The following is a 24,436-nucleotide window of genomic DNA, read 5'->3' on the forward strand; positions in this document are numbered from 1 at the left end:
CGCGCGGGAAGCGGGGAGGCGGGGCGGGGTAAAGCGGGGCGCGCATGCGCGAGGCGGGGCGCTGGCCCCACGCCTCAGAGGGCAATGCTGACGCGCGGCCGGAGCACCTGAGCCAGGTGAGACGCGCGCGGCGCCCCCACGCCGCTCCCCCACCCGCACCGCCAGGCGCGGAGGCTCCGCCCACCGCTGCAGGGGGGCGGGGCCTGGCTCCCTGCAGGGGAGGGGGCGCACGGCGGGGAGGGGTGGCGTGGCTTGTAAGGGGCGAGGCTTTGCCCTTGGAGGGGCGGGGCTTGTTCACGACGGGGGGTGGCCTTGCTGCGGTGGAGGGCGGAGCTTATTGGGGTGTGGCCTGGAGGGCGGGACTTTAGCACCCCACCCCCGACCTTCTGCTTTCCTTTGACCCGCCAGCCCTTAGATTGGGGCCATGCCCCCCTCAGCTCCTCTGTGGAGCCCATATGTCCCCTCAGAGGCCCTATGGAGCCACACCCCCCTATGGGGCCCATACCTCCCCTCAGACCCCAAGCAGGGCCCATGTCCCCACTCAGACCTCTTATGGGGCGCATGTCCCCCCTCATTCCCTCAATAGAGCCCATGTCCCCCCCCCCAGACCCCTAATATGACCCATGTGCCCCCAATGGGGCCACACTCCCCCTCAGCCCCTTATGGAGCCCATATCTTCCCCTAGCCGCACTATGGAGCCCACATCCCCCCTCAGACCCTCAGTAGGGCCCACATCCCCCCTCAGACCCTCAGTAGGGCCCATGTCCCCCTCAGACCCCCTATGGGACCCACGTCCCCTCTCCGACCCCAAATGGGACCCATGTGTGTCCCGACCCCCACCCCAGAGACCCCCCCCACTCTTTAGTGCAAAGGCCACTTTCTGTCACAGACCCACCGCCCCGGGGACGTGCAGGCGATGGGTACGTGAGGGTTTTGGGGACCTGGCGGGGGTTACGGGGCAAATCCCAGTACAGGTGCCTGGCTCTCTCCCGCAGGATGAAGGAGTGGTGGGTGCAGGTGGGGCTGCTGAGCGTGCCCCTCCTCGCCGTCTACCTGCACATCCCGCCCCCCAAGCTCTCTCCGGCTCTTCTCTCCTGGAGATCCTCCGGAGGCTACTTCACCTACAAGGACCAGAACATCTTCTACAGAGGTGATGGGGCCGCGCCGAGCCCTGGGGATGCCTCGCCCGTCCTGGTGGGGAGCGGGGCTGGGGGCTCTGCTCCCCTTGGTGGCCCTGGGGGTGTCCCCAAGGCCAGGCAGGGAGATGGCAGACCCTTCCCATAACGTAACGGCTTTAAGGGGAGCCGCTGTGTGGATCCAGACGCAGTGTGGCTGTTCGTTATAAAATAATTTTAATTGGGTGAAGCCACAAATGTTGGTTCTGGTGCAGCAGCGGCAATACCTTGGTGTTGGCGGGGAAGGATCCCAGGAGCCTCTGATGGTTCACAGCAGGGAAAAGATACCAAAAAACCTTTTTGCTGGCATGGTTGTTACCCGTTGTAGCAACTTAGGGGCAGCTGAAATTAAATTGTCCCAAATAAAACCCTGGTTCGCATCAAGTAGCCAGTGCTGGGGGCAATGGGGGCTCATCTGGCCAGGTTTCCGAAGCCACGCTGTCACAGGGAAGCTGTGGTGTGAGTCAAACCCATGCTTGGTTTTAGGGGAACAGGGGGAAGAGGTAACGCCATGCTGCTGCGGAGCGAACGGCAACACCTGTCTTACAGGGGTGGAAACTTTGTGGGGGGAAAAATGCTGACCCTGAGGTGCTGCGTTCCCTCCCCAGATTCAACCGGCGCTGTCGGCAGCTCCGATGTCATTGTCCTCCTGCATGGCTTCCCAACCTCCAGCTACGACTGGTGCAAGGTGAGGAGGGGCGAATCCATGGGGGGGTTGGATGCTGTCAGCAAACCCCATGGTTTCTCCCTCCCAGGGAAGGAGGAAATTTCAACCTCCTGCTATTTTCTTGGTGCTGGAAGGTGCTGTCTGGAGGAGTGGAGGGCAGCGTGGCTGTCGGCAGCTGCGCATCGCTGCAGGCTTTTCCTCTCTCCACTCCCATCAGCCGTTTTTTTAATGCATTTCTCTTCCAGATCTGGGAAGGGCTGACCCAGCGGTTTCACCGGGTGATTGCTCTGGATTTTGTAGGATTTGGTTTCAGTGACAAGCCTGTAAGTAGCCTGGGAAAAGGGGTTTTGCAGTTGCTTTTTGGCCTAGAAGTTGTTCTGCCATGCCAGCAACCCTGGAAAATTGGCATTTATAGTCCAGTTTCTTCTCCCATTTACATCTGGAAAAGAAATAAGACATTGCAATAGCAGAAGGGATGGGGAAGAGATCGGCTCTGTCACTGTCTTGCCTTTACTTGGGTTTGACGTGACTCCAAAGCTCACCTTGACCCCTTTGGGGCATGGGCAGTACTCCCGTCAGCTTCTGGATGTAGCTGCTGGCCCAGGACATCCCAACTGCTCTGTCCAGGATCACAAACTGCTGGTCTCCACCCCACATTCCTCCACTTAGGTGTTTATTCTGGAGTTCTTGGACTCATGGTGGGTCAGGCTCTCACTGTGGCTCCTCTCCCGCTTTGCTTCGCAGAGGCCCCACCGCTACTCCATCTTCGAGCAAGCCAGCATCGTCGAGGGCCTGGTGCGTCACCTCGGCCTCCACCACCAGAGGATTAATCTTCTGTCCCACGATTATGGGGATACGGTCGCACAGGAGCTGCTCCACAGGTCACTGCAAACACTGATGCTCTGGCTGCTCTTTGTTGTCCCCGTCAAGATGATTTCCAGCAGATAGGAGGAAGGACGTAGTGCAGAACCCCCCTTTCCCTGGACCTAGAGTTGTAACGAAGGCTGGGAGGCCTCAGGGCGCATCCGTGATAGGCAGATCTAAGGTTCCCATCCATCAGTTCTCAGCTGGTAGGATGTTCTTGCCAGTATCCTCCTGGACAAAATGTCCAGCATACAGCTGGAGAAACACGTCATGCACTGGGTGAGCAGTTGGCTGATGGGTCGGGCTCAAAGGGTCATAGTAAATGGGGTTAATGGGGCTGGCAGCTGGTCACCAGCAGGGTTCCACAGGGATACATCTTAGGACCGGTACCCGTATGAAGTTTAACAAGGTCAAGTGCTGGATCTTGCCCCTGGGGCGCGGCAGCCCTGGCTGCACAGACAGCCTGGGGAGCGAGGGGCTGGGGAGCAGCTCTGCAGGGACCCGGGGGCTCTGGCCAACGGCAAGTTGAACACGAGCCAACAGCGTGCCCTGGCAGCCAAAAGGGCCAACCGTGCCCTGGGGGGCACCGAGCCCTGCATCGCAGCCGGGCGAGGGGGGGGATTGTCCCGCTCTGCCCCGCGCTGGGGCGGCCTCACCCCGAGTGCTGTGGGCAGCGTTGGGCGCCACAGGACATTGAGGGTATAAAGCTACTGGAGAGTGTCCAGAGAAGGGCCACGGAGTTGGGGAAGGGTTTAGAGGGGAAACCGTATGAGGAGCGGCTGGAGTCCCTGGGTTTGTTCAGCTGGAGCAGAGGAGGCCGAGGGCAGCCCTCATGGTGCTCTGCAGCTCCCTCCCAAGGGGAGGAGGAGGGGCAGGGCTGGTCTCTGCTCTCTGGTGACCAACGCCAGGCCCCGAGGGAATGGCAGGGAGATGTGCCAGGGGAGGGTTAGGCTGGGCATTAGGGAAAGGTTCTTTCCCCAGAGGGTGGTGGAGCCCTCGCACAGGCTCCCCAGGGAGGTATCATGGCACCAGCCTGGCGATATTCCAGAAGTACTTGGCCAAGGCCCTCAGAGCCCTGGTGTGAATTTGGGGTGTCCTGTGCAGGGACAGGAGCTGGGCTCGATGGTCCTTGTGGGTCCCTCCCAACTCAGGACATTCTGTGATTCTGTGTTTAACTTCCCTCCTGAACTTCTTTTCAAATGGGACAACGGGAGCAGAGTTGATCTGACACTGTTAATTTGCCTCATTTTGTTTTACCACCTTCTTTTCTGTCCCCAGGTACGAGCACAATAACACTGGAAGCATCCTGATCAACAGCCTCTGTTTATCCAATGGAGGTAGGGTTTGCCCGGCATGGTGGGATGTGTGGGCTGGAAGGGATTGGGATCCATGGGACGGGGTGGCCTTCCCGTCTCCATCACCCGCAGGAAAGCACCATCCCAACCCCAAGCAAACTGCAATTAAGGTGCTGTAAATAACTGGGAGCATCAGTCCTCGGGCTGCATTTCGTGGCACCACAAAGGGGAGAGACTGGGAGATGTGGAGCGAAACACTTGTAGCATTACAACTCTCTTCTCTGACATCCTTCCAGGGATTTTCCCCGAAACGCACTACCCCCGGTTCATCCAGAAGGTGAGCTGCCACCCTCTCTAGTTGCAGTGAATTGCCCCTCCAGCAGAAGTTTGACTCCGTGACTTTGGGGTTTTACCTGGCTCAGATGCCTGCTGCTTTTCCCGCTTCGGTAATGGCACCCGAGGTGCTCACAGGCATCGTTAGAGGTGGTGGGGAAAAGCAGGGTCTGCCAGGTTGTGGCTCGTTTCATCCGAACGTCCCTAATCACCCCTTGAAGCGCTGGTGTCTTGCTGTCGAGACCTCACGTACATCTCGGCATTACCGAGGATTGGGGCTGAGCTGGGAAACTGCTGCGATATGGGGAGCCGGGGGAAAAGCCCTCTGGGGAGGCAGAATTTACCTATCTGTATGATACTGAGTGATGCTGTCTCCTTTTTTCCTTCTGCCCAAGATCCTTAAGGATGGGGGTTTGCTGTCCCCCGTCATCACACGGCTGATGAACTTCTTTTTCTTCTCCAGAGGGTGAGTCGGGTCTCCATGCTGCTGGGCACAGTCTGTACGGGGCACGTGGGCCAAGTGGGGAGGAGGCAATGCAGGAATTAGTATAGTGGGTATTTGGCAGGTGAGCAGATTCCCCAGCACTGTCCCAGGAGAGATTTGCCCCTGGATTTGAATGACCTTGGTCCTGCGGGCCATCCCCTGTCCAAGTTGGCAAAGCACTGCAGCCTAATAATAAACCACACGGCTTTTTCGCTGTACACTGAAATCCTTCTCTCCCATGAATACCGGACTTGCACGTGTGACAGAGGCAATGAAAACCGTAACCATGCTCTGCATACGGTGTGCAATCAGAGATATATTTTTATCAGATGTTGTAAAGCCTCTTTTTTCCCAAAAGCCCTTTAGACTGGCCACTAAGTCCAACACCGGGTGCCTTTGGGGGACGATCTGCAGTGCTGTGCTTGCACCCACGTGTTTCGCAGTGAAAGCTGGAAGTGCTTGACTGTTTTTTGCCTCCGGCTAGTTTTTCAGCCGTACGTTAACACAGCTGCTGCTGTGTCACTCTGAACTCTCTTTTTTTTTTCTTCAGGCTTGGGGCAGTCTTTGGGCCCTACACGCAGCCTTCGCAGGCAGAGTACTGGGACATGTGGACGGTGGTGCGGACTAACGACGGCAATCTCGTCGTTGACAGGTACATCGTTGTTAATCGCTGCATGAGCTTGGTTTTACACCTGCAGCGTCCCTCTGTTTGCAGGCAGAGCCATGAAGCAGCTTGGAGGTTATCCTGAAGCAGCTCGGCCAGGTTCCTTGGATATTGGATCCCCAGAGCCTCCAGCTGCTTCTGTTGGGGTCTAGGAACATTGTTGCTCCCCAGAAAAGAGCTAGGGTGTGGTGTAGGAGCAGGGATTCTTGCTGGGATGATGAAAGGCAGGTAAATGAAGTCTGGATTCAGGAGGATCTGCAAGAACAACAACGCTGGAGATGTAGAACGTGGAGTTTTTTCTTCTTTGGAAATTAGGGCCTTGAATTTGTGGGCTTTTGTTAAAACTGGAGCTAGATCGGGTTCTCTCCAGTTTGGGACTTTTGGAAGGACCTCGGGCTGGCGGTTGTGAGTTGAGTATCCCCGTTCAGCGGGGCCTGTATGTGTCCTCCCCCAGCGTGCAAACTCCTCTCGGGTCCCGCCAGGGACAGTCTCCAGACAAACCACAGGAAGGCCCAAATAGCTCAGCCCCTCCAAAGGGCACCTGCTAATTGCCTCTTCTAACAAGGGCTACTCGCCCAAGTCCAGCAATAGACAGACAGCTGATGCACTGCCCGCTTGCCAAGTCCCGTCGTGGCAAATACTTGCAACATCACCTTTGCTGGCAGCGCAGCCACGATGGGAAGCTCAGTGCCGAAATACCTCCAGCCCCTTAAATGTTGCGTTTCAGAGTATAGGTACGTTTGTTTACTGTAGCTTCCCGTCCTTGGAAGGCTTTTTATAACCCAACTGACTTGAACCTGATGTTTGAATTGTGAGCCTCATCCCCCCAAGAGCTGTGCTGAAGCAAGGAGTCGCCCCGAGTTGGTGGCTGGGGTGATGAGACAGGCTGAGGAGCTGTTTAGCAGTTCAGATTTTCACTGTAAGACCTGACTAGCGCCATTTATCTTCTTGTGCACTCCTCCACACGCAGCAGTTCAGTGTTGACTCCTCTCACTGCGGGGCACTGAAATGGTTTCAGAGCTGCTGCACCACCGGTGAGCCGAGCCTGGGGGTGCTGAGATGGCGCTGTGTCTGCGCAGGCTTTTAGCAGATTGATTTCTGCTCCGTTTTGTAGGATCTGATTGTAAACCCGCTTTTTGCTCTGTGTGGAGTTTGCTAAGGGGGCCTGGGGGTAACCAACCTTTCGGGGCTTGTTTGCTGGCCGCCTGCAGCCCGCTGTGACTCACCGCACTGCCTGGCACAAGGGTTACGATGGTTCACCACCTTGAACAACCCAGTGGCATTTGACTGGGAGCAGGGGACCCAAATTTGCTTCCATCTCAGCTAGGAAGGACTCAAATTCCATCCTTCTATCTCCCCAGCCTCTGGGCTGTCCTTCCCTTCCTAAATGAACAGGGGTTATCCTCCAGTAGGAGCCTTAGGGCACAGAGCCAGCAGCGGTGAGACCTGGAGTCAGGGTCCCAACCTCATTTGCACTTTTATCTGCTGACTAAGTAAAAATTAAGAAAAACATCTTAGGCAGTTTGCTAAGCTCGGGGATGGTCAGCGGACTGATGTGGCGTTGCCATTGCCCTAAGGAGGCGGTGTCTGGGGGATGCAGATTATACCTCGGTCTCATTGGACTGCCATACGTTGCCCTGAGAGCAATTTCCAGGCTGTGCAGCACCTCGAGTCACCGTCTGCTGCGTAACAACAGGTTTCTCTTCAGTATTTTGCAGTACATAAACCAGAGAAAGAAGCACAGAGACCGCTGGGTTGGGGCTTTGATGTCCACCTCTGTCCCACGTGAGTAGGAATCCATTTTCTTGGATTTACTGGTTGAGTTGTTGGGAATCGCCCCCTCTCCTGCAGGCACTGGAGTGTGACAATGGCTTCTTCCACTAATTGCTGGAGCCTCTTGTTATTCTGATGAGGACGACATGGCTCAAAGCCAGTTTGTGCAGGGTGTTGCAAACTTCCCTGCTCCCGTTTAAGGGTCAGTTACAGCAGAGAGGTGTGAGCTTGTTGAGGTAAGAGGAAAATGGGTTTGTTCCACTGAGCAGAGGTAACTCTCCTTTAGAGGCTGGTTCACAGCCTCCAGTTTCTCCAGCTGCTGCCCCAGGGAAGCCAAGGTGCTTTTCAGGCTCAAGACATGTCACAATCACTCAAGGAAAGGTTTGGTGTTTGCAGGAGGAAGGTTGGAGGCTGAACTTGACCCCAGGGCAGAGAAGCAAGAGCCCTTTTGGCAGCTGGTTTGCTCAGCGCTCTGCTGAAAGCTTCCCAAGCTCTGTGTGGGGGGAACACGTCTGCAACAGGTCTCAGCTTAGTTTAGGGATGTCCTTGGGTATAAAAGCTCTGTCTGTGCTTCTGTCTTGCAGTGCATCTAATCTATGGGCCCCTGGACCCTGTGAACCCACACCCAGAGTTTCTCCAGCTTTACAAGTAAGACGATACCCGTCACAAAGTGGGAATACGCAACGGGGGTTTCATTTCGAGGGAGATTTTGTCTCAGACTTTTCCTTCAATTCTCTTTTCACGGAGGCTGTTTTTAATTCCCACCTATAACCTGCACAGCCAGGTGATTCAGTTGGAGCCTTCTGCGTTTGGGAAATCGCTCTCATTTTAGGCATCAAAGTCACAATTCTCAGTCAAATCAATCGAGCATTTTAAAACCACATCAGACAGAGGTAAGATTTATTGACTGAGGTAGTCTTCTCATCCAAACTAACCTGAAGTAAATCCAGCACTTGGAAGAGAAGTCAGCTGTAGCTGCTACGGGCTTTTTTTGTCCCAAAACCACATTATGGGCAGAATTTCAGCTGTGCAAGAGGGTACTGTCCTCCTCACTGGTAGCACTTGGCTGGCTGCGGGCTGAGCCTGCTGCAGTTCCCATGCTTAAGCCTTGCTGCATTCTTCCAACAGGAAGGTGCTTCCCATGTCCACGGTGTCTGTGCTGGACGACCACATTAGCCACTATCCACAGCTGGAGGATCCGACAGGCTTCCTGAATGCGTATCTGAACTTCATCAACTCTTTCTGAGCTGCTGCAGCTCAGTTCTCACTCTTGGTTTATGAGTCAGGCTTTGGGGGCAGGAAGAAACCTTGATTTTTATCTCCAGATCCAACACTTTGCACTAACACCCTCATCTTTGGCTGCCAAACTCCTGCATTTATGTAGTTAAATCCTTTGAGCACTGGAAGAGATTAGCCTGTGGGGAGGCATGGACAGAACTGTCAGCCTAAGCAGAGTTACTGACAGCTCTTCCAGCCCCATGCTGACCTTGATTCTTGTCCAGCCTGTATCTATATTTAGAGCCAGGAGGGCTCAAGGGAGGACAGGGGCACCTGAGGGGATGCAGAGCACATGTATCAGTCTGAGTCCTTGTCTTCACTGCTAGGCTATGCTGCGTGCCACAGGTAGACAGGACCACTAGCAGCCAAGGGTTGATGTGCATATTCCTAAGATGGGTGTTGGTTTGGCTTTTTTTTTTTTTTTTTTTGAGTTGCTGCACAGGCAGTTTAAATTACATCCTTCTGCTAAGTGGCTAAGTGTTCTAGTACCTCGCCAGCTTCTCAGGACTGAAGAATTTGAAACTGAGTTTGCCTACACGAAATACAGCAGAACTGGGTCTGTAATCCCCCAAAGTATAGGGAATGATGCTCTGTGCCCATAAAGGGGCATTTAAGCACTGGAATTGTCTTCAGTAATCTCTTTTTAATCACCAGTTACCGAAAGTTAAGCTCTAAACCTCAAGTTTTTACCACTTCCCTTGCTCCTCTGTCTTTTGGTTTAACAAGCAGAGCTGCTCACTGACACTACACCCCTGGGCCTATCTCAGGAGCTTCCCCAAAGCCTGACTGTAGCACACACTTCTCCCAGGGCAGCCTCATACCTGTTCTACTAGAGCAAGATAAATATGCAATACTGGCACTATCAGAAGCCAAGGTGTTCTGAGCAATAGCTATTCCAGCCACAAGGATCTGGGACAGGCATTTAAATTAGCATTACAATAGTATTCCTTCCTTCCTCACCCTGACTTGATAACTGAAGAAACATCAATTCATCAGCAGAGAGGTGCAGAACTTCCCTCAGAAGGAAGTCACCATAAGGTCTCTCCTTCCTCACCTCTTTCCAACTTCCGATAGATGATGTTTCACATCCTTGAGCCCAAGAAGGCTGCACTGTTTGGTATTATCTGACATAAGGCTCAGAGAACTGAATATGCCTTGATAGGTGAAGATTAATCTCTCTGTACATTTATTTTTCTGTGTGGAACAGAAGAGACAATCTTCAAGAAATAGTAAACTTGCAGGTTGGAAGATTCTGCAAGTTCTGTGTGTTTTTTAACGGGCTGCGTTTTCTGTACTGAAGCAAAAAGAATTAGAACAAGAAATTTCTATTTTATTAACAGTAATTCATACGAATTCCACCACTTGGACCAGTGTTTATTTTCTGTTAATAAAAATCAGTTTTGACAAAAGTCTGATTCCGTTTTCTTACCACTTGTATCTTTTATCTTCCCTGCTCTCCTGCAAGTGGCCAGAGAGGCAATAAGTTAGATAGGAATGTGTAAGTGACGACGAGGGAAGGGACAGGGGAAAGGCTCAGTACCAGCCAGCCACTATTGCCACTACTGTAACATCATACAAAATATTTACCAAATTGAGGAATAAAAACTACATGCAGAAAGACAGACGGGCTGCTTGATATCCGGTAAATACCCAACCGGTGCTTACAAAGGAGGTTTCCATCACAGTCGATGCGCTGTAACACTCAGCCTACAGAAGCCAGGATGACATCGACGGGCATTTCTTCCTTGCTCCTAACCGTCACCTGCATGGTCACGCCATCTCCTAGTGCAAGCCTGGACCTTACCAGCACATCGTGGCCGCCTCTGTATACACCTGGGGACAGAGCAATATTTAAGAGATTAACTCTAAGAGAGGCTCAGTGATCTAATCCTAACCCAGGAGCCAACAATCCGGAGAGTGCAAGACAGATTCAGTCTATGGCCAGTTGCAGAGAGGGGGGAAATGACAAAAAAAAAAAACCACCCCAAACCCCCAAATACCCTAAGCTTGAGGCCAAAGACTGGAGATAACAGATACTGCCCTAATTAAACAGAGGCAGCAAGTGCTGCTGGAGGGCTAGGCTGATCCAAATAGGTAGAAACAGAAAGCACGGAGCTGAAGCTCACTTCTAGTTTGAGAAGGCAACACATATTGTAATTCTTCCATGAACATGCAGTCCATTGGCTCAGCGTCCTTGCCCTCAAAGGAGGAATAGTCCTGTTACGCTTCTCCATGAGGGCCTGGAAGTGGCGCTGCCGGAGGCAATTCAGACTGTAGGACAAGCCACCTCCAGTCCCATTTCAGCATTCCTACGCGGACAGACCTGGAGTTACCCGTTCTGTGCCTGAAATAAACTGAGATCCAACCCTTCCCTTGCAACACTACGTGCCACATCCATTGCAGTTTTGTTTTAACAACTGCAGCAAAGTTCCGTAGGGCACTTCCAGGGTTTGCCCAAAACCGTAAGCCTTGAGCACAGTTGTGGGTACTGCAGGCCAGTTCAGGATGTGTCTTTAGTGACAGGAACTTGAAAACAAGATGATCCTAGGAACCCCCGTCTGAGATAACAACAGGGAAGGAATTTAGTTAGGTGTCTGCTCTGGAAGTTCTTCATTCAAAGGATTCACTACCCTTCCTGTAGGTAAAATACCTACTAAGACACCCAAGAGCCTAGCTTAAGTACACCCACAACAGCAGGCTCCAAGTTAGCACCAGATGCATTCAACTCACTGGTTCACTTCGGCTTTCTACAGAGAAAAAACTCAAAAGAAGAACAGAATCTCCTAACCCATTCCCCTTCATTTAGTTAAAAAAAAATATATATATATCTGTGTGGGGACATGGAAAAATTGAGTTCAACAGCCAGAATACTTACCAGCTAAGTAGAGCGTGTGAGAATTTTTGTTCTCTGGCACTTTATCTGATCTCTCACAGGGCTGCATGCCCAAGAACTTGATGATGTTATTGACAGCTTCTGCATTCAGAGATTGAAGAAGAAAATTACCTTCAGGTTGATGCCAAGATTTCCGTGAGAACTAATTTGCACTTCAAGAACATTCTCTAAGCACCCACATGGCTTAACCATTTCCATTCATTACCTTGGGTTGCAGCCCCACCAACACACCTACCCTGCGATGGATGTCCTTTCAGCTGTCTTCACAGCCCAGGAACGCACCCCCTCCCTTCAGCCAGCCTCAAGCAAGGGAGCACTGCCAAAATTCCACCCACTATAATCCCGAAGTTGCAACACAAAGCCTTGTTGCTGGGACATAATGTCACTTCGGAAGGCACCAAATGCTCCTCCTACCACAGTAAATATATCCCCAGTGTGGCAGATTTACCAGTAGTACTACATGGGTCACAAATAAACCAGGAGAGATCATCTCACCGTCAAGAGTTTTAATTGAACTAAGTGCAAAGGTTTCTTCTTTCTCAAAGTCATCTCCCACTTCTTCCCAGGCAGCTGCGAAATTAGGCTTTAAAACCTTCTGAATATGGTCGGACACGGTCACCTCCAAATCTTCCAGCTGACAGAAAAGCAAGGGAGATTTTCAGCTGTCAGTTACAGAAAGGACCCTAATCTTAGAAAGGGAAAGACAGACAGAGACAGGACAGCAGCGTTTTGCCAAGACAACTCTGGCATGCCCGGCTTTAATTTCAGGAGAAGCGCGTAACAACAGTGGTTACTTATGGTGGTCATCTGCAAAGCTTAAAAACATCGACACAAATATATCAGCGAGACTAAAAGAGAGCAGAAAATGGGGCAATCGCTTTGTGAGTCAAAGCCCGTTCCAGCCCTTACTGGGCATCTGAGGAGAGAGACGCTCTCAGAATCCAGCAGGAGCCTTTACTTCCTCCATGCCCAGAAGGCCGGCACTTCCCTGAGATCTGACGTGTATTTCAGTGATTGGTAACGCGAACACAATAAACAGAAGTGCAAACGCTGCGGGCGGAGAGAAAGATTGGGCCATGCTTTTGAAAAAAGACAATGAAAGTTATTCCTTTCTTCCTCTCTGTCCCCACAAATCCTACCCCATAGGGCACTAAAGCTAAACTATTGGCAGAGGCAAGGTTTTGAGGAAAGATCCAAAGTTACAAGCTGCCATATGTTGGAAATGGTGTTTCAGGCAGGCCTGCTGATCTCTCCTACTGGCTTCAGATCCGCAGGAAAACCATCAACCCACTGGCCAAGTAATTCACAATTAATGACAAGGGCGGGGGGGGGGAAACCCAAACCCCAACCCAGTCCTGAACTTACCACATATTCATCATCATAGCCATCATCTTCTGGCACGCCTGTGTTTGGGTCACAGTCTCGAACAGTGAACTTCATTGTGCAACTGAATGTACAAGCGACTGGGGGGGAGAAGAAAAGCCCATATATGTTAATAGCGCAGTTTCTTCTGCTTGAACTCTCGCTTCCCAAAAAAGGGGTGGAAAGAATGTGCATTAACTTTGCCCCAGAACATACGTATGACGGGGTCATAGTCAGAGCATGTTTCAACTTCACACAAAACTTCTCCCCAGACTCTAAGATAAAGGCCAGAGGAGGATCTCGGGAGGAATGTGCCAGGGCCACAGTGTAACAAGTACAGGTCCACTGCAGAGTGCTGCAGTACGATCCAGCCAGCATTAGCTACCAGGAGAAACTTTGCAAGGGTTTCTGACAGGCAAATTATGATCCAAAACCACAGTTCAAGGAATTCACACTCAATCTTCTGTTTTTAAAGCGATAAGCAAGAAATCCGCCCTGCTGATGAGCCGAGTCATCATAAACCAACGGCAAATCTGATGGAGTTTCTTTTAAGCGTGAATAATAAAAGCAAGAAAGGGGAGTTTTATGCCCAAGAAAATCTCTCATTCCTAAATTTCATAGTTGTTTCTAATTCTCTAAAGAAAGGAACAATTGCATTACCTAGATATGTAGAGGCCCAATCTTTTTTTTCCCCCACTAGTACCTTCCTTTTACCGATTCTGTTTCTGACTACTACCAAACATCCACATGCTCCTTTCATTGACTCAAGATAATAAATTCATTTTCCTGTATTACCTGCACGCTCTCCAGTCCTCTTAATCATCCTATTTTTAATCATCCCGTACCACTGATTAGTTAAGAAGCGTGCATGCATTTTTGCACAAACACAGGTTCTACATAAAAACCAGCACGTGCGACACATGAGAATGAAACAGTACTAGAATCTCAGAATGCACTTGCCAAATCCCATACTCTGAACGTTTTATTATCTGTTCTCCAAAAAACATCATTTGAGGGATTATGTCGTGCAGAATAATTCCCTCCCAAGGGGTACCTGCAGTGGGGTCATCCTGGGGAATCTGGACAAGGGTGTAACACATGCCCGGCTGGTTGTAAGCCAGGCTGGGTGCTGGGATGCAGCAGATCACGTCGTAAGCATCCGACGGCTCCATCTGCACAGTGACTCTCTCTAACAGCTGATCGTTTAACGTGTTTGTGCAATCAAACTGCAGAAGAATAAAATGAAAAGGACTTGAACATAGAAGAAACATTTCTAATGGAGAATTCTCCCCCAAATCAGCTACAATACTCCACAGCATACAGCAGACATCCTGCATCTTTGATCAAGCCGGCCATTCTCACTAAACAGCTTTTCTCTTCAATTTTACTAGAATTCGTTAACAGACAGGATCATAAACCCCACCCTTCTTTGATCATTGACGCAAGCAGCACACACCCTCTTAACTCTTCCTTGTAAGTCCCTGAAGAGAGAAGCTGTCCTCTCCAGGGCACAGTGACAACACTGTTTATGCTACGCCCAGGCATCATTAAAGGCCAACTCCTATTACGCTCTGGCAAAAGCGCAAAACTTCTCTTACCTGGAAAACAATGTGATTTGTGAACACGTGTTTAATACAACGAACAAAATACTCCGTTTCTGCTTCTGTGAGCTGCGCTGGTTCCGAAGACTTGAATAATGGACCTAAGCTCTTAAACTCTGGAATGGCTGCCAGTTGTTCTGTGCAGAAGGGAAAAGAAGATGACGGACACTTACAGTGACAGGTTTGTTCACTGGTCCCGCCTGACCTGTGGCAATCCTCCCAACACTTCCAGTGCTGGAGACCCACAGATCATCTCTCATACCTTGAAATATATCCTGACGGGAAGGAGCAACTTTCTCAGGCTTGCTGGTCACTAGGGCAATCTCTGTGAAGAAAAAGCAGCAAAGACATTGCGCTGTCAGCTACACCATGCAGGAGTTTTAAATGCTGTTATACCTCCACTAAAAAATTCCTTAACCTGTAGCGTTTCACACATTCTGCTCCAAACCATTACCAGCCTGGCTCCTCACACACACTGAAATATCTTTTCTGCTAGGCAGTGTTGGATCGGAAGGAGAGAAGAGGAGAGACGTTTGAGTAACGATGTAGAAACCACACATTAGTCCAGAACAGCCAGCAAAAAAGCTGGAAAAAGACGAACGAAAAGAAAAAAACCAAACCCCAAACCTTTTCTTAACAAGTTGCAAAAAGTCAAAATGCAAGAATTGTGCAAGCACATGGAAGGCAGCCAGTGACTAAGCGCTTCTGGAATGTATTTTTTTCCAATATCAATGAACTAATAAATTCTGATGATGTACAAACTCAGCTGTGATAACAAGATTAGCAGAACGAATAAGGAACATTCTTGCCACGCCATGTTCCTTCAGAAAGAGGCGCTGTCTTCCTTTATCTGTGAAGATCAGGCAGGCTTGCTTCTGCAAAGCCAGTGGCACTGTAACCTGTACAGCATTCAGCTGACCCACCTCTGCTCTTGGCCTGACCCTACTGGGACAGCAGCCAGTTTACAGACATCAAGTAACGGCAACCCGAATGCTTACAGCCTTGCCCACCACCTATTTAGATGAAGCCCAAGTGTTACCTGCTTTCTGTTCAAAGATCGGTGCAGTAGCCAGCGGAACTGTTCTCATATCAAAAGGTTTGTCAGAAGGCTCCAGCGTATATTGGTGCAGGGCTTTCTCCATCCCAGGAACAGAGACGGTCAACCCTGCAAAGTAGAAGCACAGGTAGAAAAGTTCAGTTTTAAAGAGCAGGAGCTGTCAGAAGCCTACAGGCACTACGATACAGGGTTCACAAATGAAAAACGTGGATTTTCAATTGCCCGCTGCACCAACAGCAACAAGACGCCAGAGTCTGAAAAACTTATCTGGGTCTCAGTTACCTCCCTCTCGAGATACAAATAAGGAAGATTATTTAAAGAGCTCTTCTCTGTAGATTGTCCATTGGTTCAGGCTGCAGAGAAAAACTCTTGTGAGATGGTTTGGACTTTGGCTAATAAAAAGCTGGTAAAGCACTTTCATTTCTCAGTAAACACAAACACACACGCTAAGTCCTTCAAGATATTGCACAGAATAAAAAAAAAACCCAAACTGCTCCAAAGATGACATAGGAAGTTGCCATTCCAGAGGGTACTGCAGTCTAAACAGTTCAATCCAGAAAACTCCTCTTGCATATAGTCTTAAATACACTGAATATTCTGCTTGCATGAACTCTCAACTACAGACTATGAAAGACTTTTATAACCGATCCTGGCAACAAGATGTACTATCCTCATTTTGCAATGGAGCAAAGGTTAAGAAGTCGTCCCAAGCGAAGGAAGAGGCAACAAAGAAAAAAGCCCAACCCGTACTCCTGGCTCCATTTCCTAGACAGTCCTTCCCATATTTTGCTCAATCTGCCATTCCCGTTTGCACAAGTACCTCACAGGAAAGTGCTAGGGCCAGAAAACTCACACAGTTCTGTTCTTTCTAGTTATTCTGACCCTAGTTACATTACAGAAAGTTATTTGTACAGCAACAAAGCCCACCCATAATACAGAACGTGAAATAACAGCTTGGACTTCTTTCCTTTCTATCACTGACCATTAAAAATATAGGCAGCATTCAGGGCTATCTGTCTCTGTTGCAGTACGTTCAAGTAGAATGTTGCTCTGTCCCGAACTTCATCATCACTGTCCATCATGCACCTGTTTGGGGGAACAAGAGGATAGCAGTCAGCCAGCTCAGGACATCATGACAGCTGAGCTAAAAACGGCACTGACAAGATCGGACTTGACACTGCAATGATAGCCTGAGCTCCCTCAGTAGACTTTTGAATTATGCAAAAAAAGCGTTCATACAACACAGCAGTTGAGATTTAACTTGAAGTTTATATGCAGGTGTCACATCAGAAAATCCAAGATTAAAGGAGATGTGTGCGTGAATCGTAAACACCACGTACACTTGCTAGATAATAAAATATACACCTGCATTTTATGGCTAATAATTCTGGTGGGCACCACGTGGATGCACTTTTTTCTTTTTAAACAGCATCCTTTCACACTAGAACAGCAGAATAGGTAGATAACAAAAATGAACATGTGAAAGCTGCTTCCTATTTCAGACTGAAAAAAACCCAATGGCCGCGTGCTCAAGCATTCACCCAGATTTTCAATTACAGCAGGTGGTTTACAAAGAGATTCTCTCTCTCTCCTGGCAACTGCCCTCCCTCACTGCGTCGCTCACGTCACTTCTTGCAGTTGTAATTCGCTTGTGCCTATACTGAGGCTGCCTTCTGCCTGGAGCACTTCATGATTCGTATTATTCCTCTCACCACAGAAAACAGACACGGCACAGGTTTACGCTACAGTGCTATACAAATGAAGACCATGACATTTATGGTATGGAATATTTAAGGAGGCTGAACGGCTTTAACAAGAGACATGAACCTCTGAAATGGGAACACCTGAGATCACTACTCAACCATACCGAAAAGTTATTTATGAGTAACATGGAAATATATTTTCTTGCTTCAAGGGATGCAAAAAAAATGTACTAAACTGCTGTAGATTTATTACCCGCTGAGGAATGTTCTCAGACCAGCTTACTATCCAGATATTTTCAGGACTAATCACATCTTTCATTCGCTCATCTCCAGCCATGCTATGGTCCCTCCAGCCAGAAAGGGAAGGTGGAAGACAGCCACCTCCCGACTCCTCTACCAGTATGTCGTGACAACCCCAAGGCAAGTTCTCACTGGGTCTGACCTTGCTGCTTCTGTGGAGCCAGCGCACCCAGCGTCGCCAAGCTCAGCACACACGCAGCACAGCCGTACCCACTCACCTCTGCAAAAGCACCAAGATGCTCGGAAGAAGATTCTCATTCTGGGCACCAAACTTCGCTAGCGCACTCACAGCGGCTAGAGAAGAAAACGGGGAGATGTCAGAGGTGCTCAAGCTACACGCAAACACATTCTCACAGATGGATTCAAAGCACTGTGCGTACCCTTGTCCTGAAGTTCCAGTTTACGCAGGTTTTCACTTCCACACCATAAACCTTTTAGTGTTATGGAAAGACTAAACCATTTTTCCATATTTTCAAATGGAAATAGTTTTGCGTCGGGGAATAACAGAACAAGGTCAGCTTAACAGTTCCGCAACTCTGTTCTGACAGAATGCTCAAACAGGTAAGGTTAGTTCAAGCTCCGTGGCTCATTCCAGTTGTTGAACCTCTGGCATTAGCTGCAGCTCACACCCCCACATAAATCTGTTTTTCACACACAGGGGTGACGTGAATCCAGTGGTGAGACCAGGGCCAGGCTGCATCCAGTGATGTTGCAAGGAGCTGAAACCCCTCAGCAACCACTTAGAGCTGCCTGTCCAAACTCATTTCAGCTCAGCGTCGGCTTGAAGAAATTCTACATATAGCAAGAAGAGAAAGCTCTGTAAGGAAGTACAAGCTTTATGGCCTCAGTGGTTATATTATAAATCCATATTTTTAAAATGACAAAGTTTCTATGCAGCATATGCTCTCTGGGGGGATGCTCTTCATGTGCCCCCAGGTCACAATTAGGGAACTGTGACCAAAAGAGCTGTCACCAAAAATCAAATGCAATCTGGACCATGCTGTATTTATAAGCTTATTCTGCTTCCTCTCTCCCAGCAGTACTTCCTCTTTTAACATGCAGGAGATCAAGCTGACGCTGATATCCCTCCAATGCCAAGTCCCAAGTGTGAAAAAAGACCGAACACTCCAAAGGGTTTGTTGTAAAGGCTCCGCAGGAAGGAAGTGGCAGCCTGAAACGTGCTTCCAAGAAGGAATCCTTATCTTGTGGAGGGGAGATTTCCATATGAGAAGAGGATAGTTTATAGCAGACAATTACGCTTCTTAGAGAAGTAACAATGTCTCCTCCTCTCGTATTACCTCTCATTTTTTAGGAGATATTCGAAGAAAGGACTATAAGGTAGTATATTGCTTACGTTCTGCAAAGCAGGAGGACCAAGTGCTCATGCTGAGATGATACGAAGAGTTTAAACCCACTGCAGGATAAAAATCGCCTTCACAGCTGATACATGTAAGAGCTAACTCTCCACAGTGCCTGTGGAGTAACCCCAAACCCAACCTCAGCCCCAAGATTTCTAGCAGAGCTCAGACATGAAACCATCGAGCATTTGAGCTGAACTTACCAGCCCTCACAGCCTCGTTCTCCAGCACCACCCTGTTGAATATGAAGCGGATGTATTTGGATGGGGATGGAGTCCTCGGCCCCTCCTTCCCCAGCAGGTGCAGAATCTTTGTGGCTAGGACAGTATGTTCGCAGTCTTCAATGAACTCACAGAGGTGAGCCAAGCCTGATTCCTTACTCTCAGGATTCTCCTCAATGATGCTGATTATACAGTCCACAATGGCTCGCTTGTACTCAAAGCCACCCTGGGAAAGGAAAATCAAGGACGCTGACCCGGCAGGCAGAGCTCAGACCACAGCGCTACTCAGTTCCCCTCACGCTTCAATTACTTCTTTCCATTGGGAAAAACAATCATTTGTACATAAAGAGAGAAAAAGAGAAGGTGTGCTGGATAACCTAACAGGGTCTTCCCAGTCCCCCCAGATGTTCAGGTGATGTGCCTGGGACATCATCTGAACATCTCTTCAGATCAGGTTTTGATGGATGAGCTCTAATTCATAAGCACATTTCAGATGGGTCTGACAGACGAGATAAACAAGGTCTTGGTGATCAGCCAGGCCCCATCACTGCTGTGTACCCACTGACATAAGACAGAAGAGAACCTTTGTGCTATCTGTCGGAGCTACCTGCCAATAACTACACAAAGAAAGTTTCAGACGTACATCATCCCTGAGCATGTTGGAGAGGAAGGTCATCATGACGCTGTGTTTCCGAGGGTATTTCTGGCACAAAGCACTGATAGCCTGTACTACCACCACCTGCAAAACAACAGAGGAGGACATTAGTAACGTGATTTTATTTTTCTATGAAAAGTACAGGCTTCTCACTATCTCAAGTTGCACCTTGATAAAATGAATTCATGTACAAAAAGGATAAAACTCAGGTGGTGGACTCTCAGTGTGTGTTAACAGCCTTGTGATAGCATGCTGTAAGACTTGGCTGTGCTAGAGAGACTGTAATTTAGGATGGACTACCTTAATTCAAAGGCTTCCCCTAACTCCCTCTGACGTTCCAGACCTAATTCCAACTTAACTAGTTACAATTTCGTCATTAAAACTCTTCGCAATTTTAAACTGGTCTAATACTTACTTCCTTTTCTCATAAAAACAAGAACTTAAGACCACTGTACGCTAGCAATGACTTGTAGAGACATGCTATCTATGCTTCTCAAGGCAACTCCATGGTGTAAAAGGGGCAAGTAGAAGTGAACTTAACTTGAAGTTAAGAAGTGCCTTAACTTGACAAATTAGGTAGAAATTTACAGTTTGCGCTATTTCCTAACTACGTTATCAGACTGAAGTGACATAGGCTCAATCAAAACAGCTAAAATCCCTCTTCCTCCCCAAAGAGGCAACCAGAAGGCAGTACAGGGTTTTGCAGGATACTGCACTGGAGCCAAGAATCCACCAAATGACATTTATCTGTTCTTGGAGTGGTGGGGGGAAATTACATGGTATATTTAAGTTGAAAGACAGAGGACTACACCTTCTGAATTTCAGGCTGGCTTTGCTCTATCAGACTAAGTCACTGAAGGATTAACAAATGGGAAAAGCTTCATAAAAACAAGAATGGGAGAAAAACCTGCAGCTGGAAAGAGCAGAGGCCTCCAATGCCACACCTTAAACTCATCTGATATTTCTGACACGAAGGAGGAGATCTGTTTCATGAGCCTGTCTACACTGCTCTCACTCCCTGTCTTCAGCAGGGTGGTGATGGCGAGGGTAGCGATGCTGCGGTTGGAGTCAGTGATGAGGTTTTCCAGGTCCAGGTTGCAGGCAGTGACTGCAGATGGATGCTTCATGGCCACCTGGAAAGAACGCAATTCCAAATTATATGGGAGAAATAACATCCTACAACTCAAAAGCTTTCGAAGGGGAAAGGATTAAAGCCTGTATTTTTTTCAAGCACTGCTCTGTGCCACACGGATTGCAACTAAACCTACACCATATGACCGCTGGCAGGATGTAGTCAAAGCTCAGGTTCTTTTGTTTCAGCATCTCAAATGAACCCCTCTAAGTTACAGCTCATGGGTTTGACAGTGACAAACTGCTTCTGTTGCAGTGTGCAGCTTTGAAATCAGAATGTTATCTCCTTCACACACATCCTATGCACACTTTTTGAGGTATTAAATATCCAAGACTCTGCTTCCTTACAGCCGAGAGCTCACGAGTTATCAAACTACAGCTTGGTCTAGCCCTGTGGTCCAGAAACAAGTGAAAACTTAGCTTGAGTGCAGAAAAGATTCCTGTCACACCAGCAGATTTGGCATGGAAAAGCCAATTCTCCAGCATGGAGTGTTTCCAAACACAGTAATCACAAGAGCAGCCGCTCTACTTCAAGTATCACACCATTAGGCACTGAAGTCTGGCTTCTTCTGATGCTCAGAGATTTATGCTTGTTTAGAAGGTTTTGGAAGCACTCACTTTATTAAGGGTCCGTACAGCTGCGTATCTCAGGACAGGTTTGGGAGAACTACAGAAGAGCTGCAGCACTGAAAGAAACCAAACAAAAGAAGTAACTCATAACAAAATATTACAGAGTAGAGACTGTTTTAACATAAGGCAGCTCCCAGTATGCAACTCTAGGCACCAGTAACATCTGGGGAGCAGAAGGCGAGAGCCCTCACGGCCGTACCAGATGAGGAAGGGGAAACTGCCTTGTGCCAGCAAGCGCGTATTTTGTTGTTTCTCTTTAAACAGTTTAACTCTCTGAACTTCTCATATATTGAAAGGTGCAAGTACTTTAGTCAGAATTCACCACAGCAGAAAATCAAATACTGTCTCTTTCAAAGAGAGAGGAAAGTCTAACGTATCCACGTTCAACTAAATGCTGCTTAATGTTCATGCAGCTCTATTCATAATTTATCACTGGCTTTACAAGCAAGTTAAAAATAACTCCCGGTTTTCATCTTTTATCAGTAATAGGTGGTTTGTGTAGTCGTCTGTGCCACACCTGCGCTTTCCAGTTCTCCTCTACCTTCTCTCCCCCCCAGCTGCATCAGTGGTATGAAGGACTAGGACCAACCTGAAACAGCAGGTGCCAGCTCCCTGGCTGTGCAGTTTGGGAGATGGATGATGGCAGAAGCAGCTTCATAAATAACCATTTCATGCTTATTCCGCAGACAGCTCTCAATGAAGTCGAACAGCGGACTGTCATGGCTACAAACAGAAGATGTTTCACAGCATGACGCTGAGTTACATACAAACCACTAATACCATGTGGCTGAGAGCTTGTCAGAAAGCACAGCCAATGCACTGGCTTTCATGTTTCCTACACCGCCACGTTGCTCAACTCATACTTGAGCTCTAAACTTCCTATTTACTGTAATTCTATTAATTTTCACATTTTCTTCTTCAAGCTAGAAATGCTGCGTGCCAGAAATACATACTTTATTATTAATCATGTATCACACACCACTAAAAAATTTCCAGTGATAAAAGAATTTTACAAGGAGGTGAATTTCTCTCATAACTACACTGTCCTCTGCTACTGCGAGATCAGAATAAGAAAGATCCTTTTATTTATATCCTCACAACATAAGTAGATCCTTACTGCATTTGAAATGCATCTAATTAGACTAAGTACAAAAGCTTATTCTGCAGTTTTCATCCTACTCTCAGCTGAGTCTTGATGGTAGGGTGCCAAAACAAAAATCCAAACCCCACCACACAACTGCCACACACACCACCTCTCAATTTAGCCTAGCACTCTGCTTCTACCTGCATTTTATTTTTAATGCTACAGTTCTCTTTGCCTGTGTGTAGTTTTCCAGAAATAATAAAAAAAAAAGGGCAGATTTCCTAGATGTTTGCCTCAAACTAGAATTGGTTTTATGAGTCACATGCTGCCTCTTACTCACCCCTCTTCAGACTCCTTCAAGAGTTTGCTCGCAATTCGGATCAGCATGCAGTACGCAAACTGGGATTTCAGTCCAGACTTAGTGAACTTATTCAACATCTTGGAAACCGCAAGGCGATCGTTTTTTCTAAGGTGATAGAGCAGCCCCAAAGCATGGTACTAGGAAATCAGAAACAGAGATGAGCAGATATTGAATACCCACTGCAGTTGGAAAAGCCAGGCTAAGACATAAGCGGACAAATAATCCCTGTTTCCTAGCAGAAATACCTTCTAACCTCAAATGATCCGAGTTTCCTGACAAGTTACAAAGATCTGTGGTATTTCCTTCCCCTCCCTGCCCACCATAAGACAGCCTCAACATACTCCTGAAGATCAAAAGAGCCATGAAATTAGTTTACTCCCTTTTCTCCCATTAATTGTAAGAACAGCTGTTTGGAGTATTTGTGCAAAGATTTTGCTAACATGGATATCTTGCTGATATTTGGGATAATCTCTGTGTTCCTGTAGTAACAGGCAAATTTTCTGAAGGACAAAGCACGCTGGTGTTCTGGGAGGTAGTGAGACTTTCTCGAGCTTTTTGAAAACTTGGATTCAAAGCCCTTCTGCAACAACTACTGTGAAACAGCAGCATCCTAGATATCAGGTTACCAGGGAATGGGCAGGGCCCTGCACCAAAAAGCCAACTCTTAATTAAGAATCTTGCACTGGGATCGCAGAGAAACTCATGATTTTTCTGGAACAGTCAAATCGTTTCCCTCAAGTCACAGTTCTTGTTTTTAAAAGAATAAGGGAAAAAGAAAACCACTTACTTTTTCTATGGTTAACTTAAGAACTCACAAAATACCCTTAAAACCCTGTAGTGTGTTTAGAGCTTTTTTGGGCAACCACCCTCAAACATACCTGCACCATGACGTTGTCGCTAGAAGCCGCTTCTTGAGCTTCGTTGATCCACCGTTTGACTACGTCATAACTGATCTTCATCATATGCTGGAAGAAGCCACAAATTGAGACTGCAGACAAACTAACATTAGAAGCACGGTGAAGTACCATGAGCCTTGCTTTCCGTTCTTAATTTTGAAGACTTTGAGACAATCTAGGGCTTTGTCACTTACTACAGGTAACAGTAACTTCCAAATACATCGTTTATATGGATGTACTTGTTTCAATAAAGAGAAAAGTAACTCAGTTTCTGTTTATGTTCAAACAGGACAAAGGACAATACTTGGACAATTCACTTGCCTACAGTTAGTCACAGAATCCCAGACTGGTGGGGTTTGGAAGGGACCTCTGGAGATCATCCCGTCCCACCCCCTGCTGGAGCAGGCACCCCCAGAGCAGGGGCACAGGGCCGTGTCCAGGCAGGGTGTAAACGGCTCCAGGGAAGGGACCCCACAGCCTCTCTGGGCAGCCTGTGCCACTGCTCTGGCACTCACACAGCGAAGGGGTTTGTCCTCATGTTCAGCTGGAACTTCCCGTGTTCCAGCTTGTGCCCGTTGCTCCTTGGCCTGGCGTTGGGCACCACTGAAAAGAGCCCGTCCCATCCCCCTGACACCCGCCCTTCAGGTATTT

At 48.4% G+C, this 24,436-nt stretch overlaps 2 protein-coding genes across 2 annotated transcripts in view; one reads left to right on the forward strand and one right to left on the reverse strand.

The window, feature by feature from the left end:
- The first annotated feature begins 8 nt into the window (after nt 1-8).
- MEST (mesoderm specific transcript) lies at nt 9-9,948 on the forward strand. The gene is made up of 12 exons (XM_064441816.1): nt 9-116; nt 996-1,150; nt 1,784-1,863; nt 2,088-2,165; nt 2,587-2,723; nt 3,985-4,043; nt 4,298-4,338; nt 4,730-4,800; nt 5,369-5,470; nt 7,191-7,267; nt 7,840-7,903; nt 8,384-9,948. Exons 2-12 carry the CDS (start codon nt 997-999, stop codon nt 8,499-8,501), a joined length of 981 nt encoding a protein of 326 aa, XP_064297886.1. The 5' UTR covers nt 9-116; nt 996; the 3' UTR covers nt 8,502-9,948.
- The window catches only part of COPG2 (COPI coat complex subunit gamma 2), a 22,147-nt gene continuing 7,601 nt past the window's right edge, over nt 9,891-24,436 (reverse strand). The window contains exons 8-24 of the mRNA XM_064441782.1: nt 23,768-23,854; nt 22,869-23,026; nt 22,034-22,167; nt 21,433-21,500; nt 20,628-20,816; nt 19,672-19,767; nt 19,011-19,254; nt 17,668-17,743; nt 16,429-16,532; nt 15,429-15,554; nt 14,652-14,714; nt 14,387-14,526; nt 13,843-14,014; nt 12,792-12,889; nt 11,922-12,060; nt 11,409-11,507; nt 9,891-10,366 (exon numbers count right to left, since the gene is read on the reverse strand). Of these exons, the coding sequence (XP_064297852.1) occupies nt 10,236-10,366; nt 11,409-11,507; nt 11,922-12,060; nt 12,792-12,889; nt 13,843-14,014; nt 14,387-14,526; nt 14,652-14,714; nt 15,429-15,554; nt 16,429-16,532; nt 17,668-17,743; nt 19,011-19,254; nt 19,672-19,767; nt 20,628-20,816; nt 21,433-21,500; nt 22,034-22,167; nt 22,869-23,026; nt 23,768-23,854 (2,124 nt within the window). The 3' untranslated portion in view covers nt 9,891-10,235. The remainder of the gene's footprint in view (nt 10,367-11,408; nt 11,508-11,921; nt 12,061-12,791; nt 12,890-13,842; nt 14,015-14,386; nt 14,527-14,651; nt 14,715-15,428; nt 15,555-16,428; nt 16,533-17,667; nt 17,744-19,010; nt 19,255-19,671; nt 19,768-20,627; nt 20,817-21,432; nt 21,501-22,033; nt 22,168-22,868; nt 23,027-23,767; nt 23,855-24,436) is intronic.

The sequence above is a fragment of the Phalacrocorax carbo genome, chromosome 1 (genome assembly GCF_963921805.1).
Source record: "Phalacrocorax carbo chromosome 1, bPhaCar2.1, whole genome shotgun sequence".
Classification (NCBI taxonomy): domain Eukaryota; kingdom Metazoa; phylum Chordata; class Aves; order Suliformes; family Phalacrocoracidae; genus Phalacrocorax; species Phalacrocorax carbo.